General features: G+C 42.6%; 1 protein-coding gene across 1 annotated transcript; it reads right to left on the bottom strand.

Moving 5' to 3' along the window:
- Positions 1-246: 246 nt before the first annotated feature.
- On the bottom strand, positions 247-3953 carry evx1 (even-skipped homeobox 1). Its single transcript, XM_067481702.1, has 3 exons — positions 3313-3953; positions 2321-2556; positions 247-1859 (listed from the first exon to the last, which is right to left on the bottom strand). The coding sequence occupies exons 1-3, from the start codon at positions 3674-3676 to the stop codon at positions 1332-1334; spliced, it is 1128 nt and encodes a 375-aa protein (XP_067337803.1). The 5' UTR covers positions 3677-3953; the 3' UTR covers positions 247-1331.
- Between the last annotated feature and the right edge of the window lie 3986 nt (positions 3954-7939).

Raw genomic sequence — 7939 nt, 5'->3', positions numbered from 1 at the left:
AGCGGTCCCATCAGGAGATATGGGGGCACGCTCTGGTGTTTTGACACCGACCACTTGAGAACAAAATTAGTGTTATTATTGCAGGGACGGTGGGGGTGTTAAACCAATTGTCAGTGTAGTAAAGCCTTAAAAGCCTGCTTGTGCTAAACGAAAATAAAATGACCTTAAGGGAACAGAACTTCTTTAAATCATATTTTATTTTGACTTTGTCCATTAAAGTACATTTAGATGTTATTAATCCTCATATCTGCCTTTTGGCTATTTAAATAAATCATATTAGAGATTAGATAGGACAAACACGATATTGCGCTATTGATTCGTTGACAATGTTTATTGCAAATGAAACATTAAGAACAACAAAAAAAAGAAAAAAACGAAAAAAAATCATCTGTCACTAGATGGTCCACTTTCTCAACGAAATGCCACCATACTGGTGCACTGATGCAGCATTGCAAAGAGAAAAACATTGCTTGAAGAGCAAAATTGAATATCACATTTCCTTCAGAACCGATTCTTCTACCGTTGACAGAAAACAGAAAGAGAAGGTGTTTGATGGCGTTAGGAATGTTCAGCATATTGTGATTGTCCTCTCTCTGTCTCTGTACATCCTCTTCTGGGTCCTGCCTCGTCTCATCCCCCCTCGTCAAACCGTGCAGGCTGTAGTAATCCGTTCCCCTGGCGCCTTGTTACCTTTTGTCAGCAACGATCCCTTTCTGGTATTATCATTAATTCAACACCCCAAATTCACCGGGTCGCACATATACATCACTTATTAATTTCACTAGCATCTGCACATTCAGGCCCAGGGCGGCGTGCAGGGCCCAGTGTAGAGGGCTGGTTATAATGAGACGACCGAAGTCTGTTAACAAATCCCCTTGTTAAAAAGAGAGATGGAAAGCATCATTCTCGCGTAACTAACGCTACATGTAGGTCGATTTGGACGCGTAAAGATACGATAAGTAATGATAAAAACCTTAATGCCATCCATCACGGAATATTAAACGTTTGTCTGGATCCCTCCCTCTAACGTACATCAACTTAATCTTCTAAAAATCAAAACTGGTTTTGTGCCCATACCGTCATATTTCATCACACTGTCCTGGAACTGCAATGGTGTATATATTTATTTATTTATTTATTTATTTTTTCTGTAATGTGACATCCGCTGTGCGTCAAATAGCAGAAGATGGCTAATTATCTTGCTCCATGTTTAAGCTGACTTTCACTGGCACACAGGCTGCCTCTTTATATTGTTTCAGTCCTGGTCATATTATTTGTTAGATTAAAAAGCTTATGGTCATGGCTATTATAGAACAATATAAGTTTTCGTTCTATCTGGTAAGAGGCACTTCTTCCCTCTGGTCTAATGTCACAGATGATGATTTGCTGAGCACTGAGGGCGTGAAAGTGACAAAAGCGTCAGTCCTGCTAGTCTGAGAGCAAGCGAAGTCCGAGCCGGTGGGCCTGGTTGAGATACCGTTGGATTGACTGGAGTGACAAACCAGGCATGAGCAGGGACTTCCTCCGGGACCGAGGCCATGAGTGGGACTCGGGTATAGTGAAGGGTGCCTGAACGCGCACAGGAGCTCCGGTCTCTGGTAGGGGTGGGACAGCATCCGGAAACTGTCGAGAGAGCGCAGGGGAGTTGAAAAAGGGGTGGCTGCTGGAGCCGAGCCAGCCCCAACACCCAGGTGGGAGTAGTAAGGCAGCGGCAGGTGGGATGGGAAGGGGTAGGGCAGGTTTCCCGTGGCCGCCGCGTGGCTCATCATGTACGTGTAGAAGGCCGGGTCGGCGGGGTGAGGCCACGTCATGGCCAGACGCTGGCGTTTGTCTTTCATCCTGCGGTTCTGAAACCACACCTGGAACAGAGACACATCGAGTCAAACATTAACCACAAATCTGCATTCATCCATAGACGACCATAATGACAAAAGCAAACATGTAGCTCACAGCTTCCGCTTTACGCATGGATTTGGAAATGCAGCGAGTTTTTTTATTTTTTATTTCTTGGTGAACACTTGTTTTGCTTACACTTGTTCTTGTACCAGTGTGTGTGTGTGTGGGGGAATATCTACATATACAAAGGCCTCTGCTGTAAGTTTGCTGGTTTCCAGCTCCTGTCAACAGGTCATGTGCTTTTCTCTACCTTAGGCTCACTTTATGTGCTGATTTTTCTATACTTTTTGTGATAAACATAAAACCGTTTTCAGCCCTCTGCGTCTGAGAGCTTTATCAATACAACCTCACAAAATATGGCCGTGCATTACTGCCATAGAGGCCTGACTCTGTCCCTACTCTCTTGGGACAAAGTGGTTTTTACCTTGATGGTGGTTTCAGGTAGATTTAAGGCCGCCGCCAATTCGCATCTCCGCGGCCTGGACACATAATTCTCCCGGTAAAATTCCTTCTCCAGCCGTGCGATCTGCTCCCGCGTAAACGCAGTCCGGTACCGGCGAATCTGGTCAGCTGAGTAGGAAAGAGAGCCTTGACCCGGGATATTTTTACCCGGGTCAACACCAGTATCACTCGGGTGATCCGGAGAATCTCCATTTCGACCTGAATCAGTGCACAATAATTGTTTTTAGCATGCGGCGTAAAATGTTCATCAGAGTAGAAGAACATCTCAATGACTGTTTTACATGTGTGATTCGATTTAAATGTTCTTTTCTCAAGTGTTTGGATTTGAAACCTAGCTAAATTTTGTTATTTCAAGTTTACTGATTATATTTTTTGATTATTATTTTTTGTTTTGGCCTTCCTTAAAAAATGAGTGTCTGCTAACATTGTTTTCCAGAGTACATTTAGATATTTTCAGTTGACTATTTTGCCTAATTGGTTTATATTCATGAGTTTATCTCCACGCCATCCCTTTTATTTTTATACGGCAACTACAAATGAGTCATAGTTAAATGTTCCGCAATGCATTTGCATTTATATTAATTGCTATAAAATATCCATTATGGGATGCAAAGAATGGAGTAACATATTGCATAGGTAGATTTGCTGTAGGAGCAACTCATCGTCCAACTGTGAGCAAAACTGTTAGATTGTGGGTGTCACCTCAGCATGTTTGCAGCCACACAGATTACTTGTCAGAACAGCTGTGCAGCACAGATTGCAGTTATAGGCTACTGCTTTTAACTGAGGGTAAACAGCATACTTTCAATTTTTACATTTCCTTGCACGTGTTAATAAACATGTATTAATCCGGCTGCATGTGACATTTTAATTCAGTCATTAATCAGCACAATTAACACTTGGGGGGGAAAAACCTGCGATGGCATGCAGCCCCTAAACATGGTCTACACCTACCTTTAACTGTTGGGTAGTCCAGGCTTTCGGGCGTACAGCTGACATCAATTTCCTCGTAGAAATCAGATTCGGTGTCTGAGCTGCTGCCGTCTTTGTGGGGAAAATCAGTACGGCGTCTCTCTCCGGAGGAGGACGTGCCAACCTGCCTCGTATCTGCGCATATATTCCTTCGTGCGCTTTCTTCCACGTCCATCTCCGTCCTTTCGCGTGAGTAGGGCGCAGCGCCGGGGCTCAAACAGCTCTTTTGGACCTGTTTCCCCTGCGGTTCTCGCACAGGGCTCCCGATACCTTCCGACAAATTAGCGCCACTCTTGCCAATCTGACCTGCCTCCGCCAGCATCACCATCTCCTCTCTGCTTTCCATCACAAGCACGACTTCGAATCCGCGACTTCACGGGGGAGTTCAAGCCGTCAAAAACCCCGGCGAGTTTTTTTTTTCTTTTTTTTTTTCAGATCACAGGGGTGTGTGTCTGGTTGTGATGATGATGGTGGAGGTGTGTGTGGGGGGGATGAGTCCTTAGGAGAAAGAGAGGGTTCTGCAAAAGAGGGGATGCAATCCGGTCTGACCCTGAGAGACGAGAGCTCAAGAGTGCGAAGAGGGAGCTCTGGGAGGGATCACCATTTACACTGTCTCTCTCTCTTTCTCCAGAGCTGTCATTCTTAATAGGCCAGTCGTCATTATGGTCCCCCCCTGATGACGACACGCATTGATCAGATATGTGGGTAAACAGAAGGAGCAATGGCAGCGTCGAGATGGAGGTTGGGGGGTGTCACAGGGCACTATAAACAGCCCCGGTATATCTGCAGTTATCAGTAAACTGAATTATGCACTATAAATACAAATTTCAAGAAAAAATTCGCAAAAACCATCGCCAATAAAATCCTTATCTCAATTATTTATCTAAAAATATGATTGCAATTTTAATAATAATAATAATAATAATAATAATAATAATAATAATAATAATAATAATAATAATAATAATATACAATTAATCGCGATTGTTCACTGGCATTTAGTGCACTTTTCTCAGCCCACATAACTCTCATCTGTCATGCTTGTCCGGTTTTCACCCTAAGTGGAGTCAAGTACAGTCCACAAGGGTCAAGTCTTGTGGTCAGCGCTTAGATAATTTAGAAGAGGTTCAATGCTGGAAATTCTCAATTCATTCATTCATTCGTTAGTTTACAAAGCCGGTTATTGTCATCATAATATGAATATATACATTTTGCATTTGTAAAAATTTAGAATGTTTTTGTTCTCATACTCCCAACATTTCAGCCATAACATAGTGGGGTGTTGTAACAATGCTTCAGCAAACTCGTTTAGGGTAGTGGCCTTTTTTCAGCTCTTTGATCTAGTCCAGTAAAAAGTCACTAAACAATGATCAAGGAAGACTTGCTGTGTACAAGGGTTATAAATTCTTTAGTGATTGTGGCTGCGGATCATCATTTTTTCTCTATTTACCAACATCCTGTCCCTTCAGAGAACCGAGAAGTCTTTCCTGCGTGGCCTCATTTGGATTTAACACTTAGAAAATTTGGTTTCATCATGTGCTTGATGTTTAACTGTGGATGATGCACTGCACAGAATGACCACTAGATGTTTTGTGAGGTTTATTAGATTAGATTTAACTTTATTGTCATTGTGCAGCGTTCAGGTACAAAGAAATGAAATGCAGTTACTATCTAACCAGTCGTGCAAACAATGGTATTAATGCCTTTTCAGGAGTTATCAGACTCACTTCATCTGTATTCAAACATTACTCAGGATCACAATTTTGAGAATATGTGATGCAAAGTTTATATGGGAGTTGTTTTTAAAAAATGGCATTAGGACCACATACAGTGTTTCCTTCAGTGATACCATATTGAAGATGCGCACCTAACGCTACCATGACATGACACGATAACGCTAACATGACATGTAAACATGTTGCACACATATTTCCTAAGATTTTCATTTTCATCAAACGTTTGGCTAGAAATGACCTCACATTACAAGAACGTGACCACAGATAGCATTTAAAGCAGACTTTTTTCCTAAGCATTTGATGATATGCATATATGCTGATATAATAATATCGCGTGGAGAGCTAGAGTCATGTGGTCTCAGGGAATGGAGCTGGAGGCAGGCTGCGGAGTGGGGCGCACCAGCAGCCTCCGCTGTCCTTGTGCGCCCTCGCCTGTCCGAAAGAAGGAAAAGGCCCGAGCGGCGAGCGCACCATCCCCCACCCAGCCATGTATGGAGTGAGGGAAATTCCTTTGGCTTTCTCCTTCGACTCTTTCATCTAGTCTGCAAAGGGGGGGAAGTAAACCACCTCTTTCTCTCCCTTTCCCCTCCCCCACCATCTGACGACTTGATGTTGCTCCCGTTTTGACAGTTTGAAAAAGTAACGCCTCAGTTTGCTTGTATCTACCTGGCCAGAGGCAGCACTCTATCCTCAAAAGCTGTGATATTGCATTTGCTGCTGAACAATTTTTGGAGCTTTCCGTATATGACTTAATAGATGTGTAAATGTGTGTTTTAATTGGAGTGTTTAATTGGAGGGAGCCATCAAGCAGTGTGTTAAATACCGACGTCTGCTGATTGTTACTGCACAACCAAAAACTAATGGAAAAAACAAACCGAAGCTGAGGAAACTTCTCTCCGTGAAACAACATCTAACATATTTAGACAGAAAGCGAAATGCACAGGATTTTCTGACATTCGACTATTTTTTTCCATGACATAAGTTAGCTCAATCAACATCTGGACGTGGGAAAGGTCAAATACTGCCTAATATTCTAGATGTTATTTTATATCAAGACGTAAAACGTTTTTTTTTTTCTTAAATGCATCCAACTGGACGATTCCTTACTCAGATCCCACCCGAGACTGTGCGTGTTTGACTGACTGTTTTACTTCTTCCACATTTCTTCCACAATCATAAGGATGTGTTATGGATGTGTTATGCCGTACAGACTTTTAGTGAAGTGCCCAAACATGGCAAAGGTCTCTTTGTTTCTCTGCTTACCAGTAGTTATGCAATGGGTCGTGGATCATCCGGAGATAACATTTACAGTTTTGCGCAACAGACAAATGACCTTGTGGTTTACAGTAGTGTCACTTATATTGTGTGTGTTTTAGATAGTGAGTGACAGTAGATGGGTTTGAAGAGTTTCCTGATTGTTGAACCATTTTTCTTATTTACATGAAAGAAAAATTAGGCTCAGTCACATTTTCTAACATATAATTTGTCCGAAATCCTGCACATTCTGGACTGCAGACAGTGTCTAGTTTTGCAGGGGAACATCAAAGGAGGGCGGTGCGACCCCCGCGGCAGACACTGCTGAAAGCGCCCCTCAGTTTTACTAGCCAACCCAACTTGAACTTGACCATGGAGCCTGCGCAGTACGCATGTAATCTAATCCATGGACCTGGCAGAACAGACCTGCCAGAATTTTTGCTTATAGCACAAAAAGAGTTTCAATGTGATAGAACAGCGCCCGAATGGGTTTGGAGGATGTTCAGTCTGCCGCTGGTAGAGTTGCACCGCGTTTCACACAAAGACTCAGAACCTGGAAGAAAATAAAATCCAGTCACTCTTTCATTATCGTGGCCCCTCCCGTCTCCGTTGCTTCAACTTGGCCTTGAAACAGGATGACGCAGCTACCAGTGCGTTTACTCGCTGACCTTGGAGCCAAACATGTCCTGATGACTATAGCTGAAAGTCTCTGCGCTGTAAGAGCGATTTTATCGCTCTTCCCTGCTCCATCCTGCAAACCCCGCGCTATTACATTCAGAGCTTAGCAAGCCACTGAGATCAGGACTGCATTACCCCATTAAAGGGGAAAACATCATGGGGTATGGCTTACCACCAATTCAGCAGTAGCAAGGCAACACACCAGGTGCAAAGCCCCGACGTTTCACAAGAGTGCATGTAATTCCTTAGCTCTGTGCGTCCCGGGCATCTTTGAGGAAGGTGATATTTACAAGTCCTTCTGGTTGCAAATGGGTCTTTATTTTTAGAGAGAGTTGCTGTCATCAGCTCCATCACAAGTACCCCCATTCATTTTTCTGTCTGATATGTCTTAGTTGATCATAATGGGCTTTGAAGTGCCGCTGGATTTGGACGTATTCAAGAATTTCTCCATAAGTCTTGTGCTCATGTTGTGTTGCGTGCGAAGGAACGATCAGATGGCATCCAGCTGATTTGCATGGGACTGGAAGTGGAGCTTCGAGAGGGGTTGGAGCTCAGTGTTTCTGAAAAGCAATTCTTCGAATTTTCACATATCTACAGGTTATTTTTCATACCTCAGCTGACTCATATGAAAGGTATACGGGAAATTGTATGTTTGCGTGCACCAATTTCCTTAGTCTTTTAAAGGCTACAAATAGTTTGTCGTATCTTGAACGTATCTTTGTGTCGACCTGTTTCTTGCAGTCAATCAATTATTAATCAGAGTATAGTTCCAATTGATTAATCAAGTAATTAAGGATATTACTATTATGTTGCTAAATATCAAATTATAAATAAAGTATACGTTTTATTAAACAAATCAATCCAATGGGATGCAATTTTACAAATATAATATGCTCTCTTTATTGTAAGCGATTACGACAAACAATTAAGGCAATCTCCAC

The sequence above is a fragment of the Channa argus genome, chromosome 1 (assembly GCF_033026475.1).
Source record: "Channa argus isolate prfri chromosome 1, Channa argus male v1.0, whole genome shotgun sequence".
Taxonomy (NCBI): Eukaryota; Metazoa; Chordata; class Actinopteri; order Anabantiformes; family Channidae; genus Channa; species Channa argus.
Note: the sequence above shows the minus strand (reverse complement) of the source record. Positions and strands in the feature narration are given on the sequence as shown.

Coding starts and splice junctions, on each gene's coding strand:
- evx1 (XM_067481702.1), bottom strand. CDS start 3,676: ATGGAAAGCAGAGAGGAGATGGTGATGCTGGCGGAGGCAGGTCAGATT. Junction 2,557..3,312: donor GGACTACCCAACAGTTAAAG/GTAGGTGTAGAC, acceptor GCACTGATTCAG/GTCGAAATGGAGATTCTCCG. Junction 1,860..2,320: donor TACCTGAAACCACCATCAAG/GTAAAAACCACT, acceptor TCTCTGTTCCAG/GTGTGGTTTCAGAACCGCAG.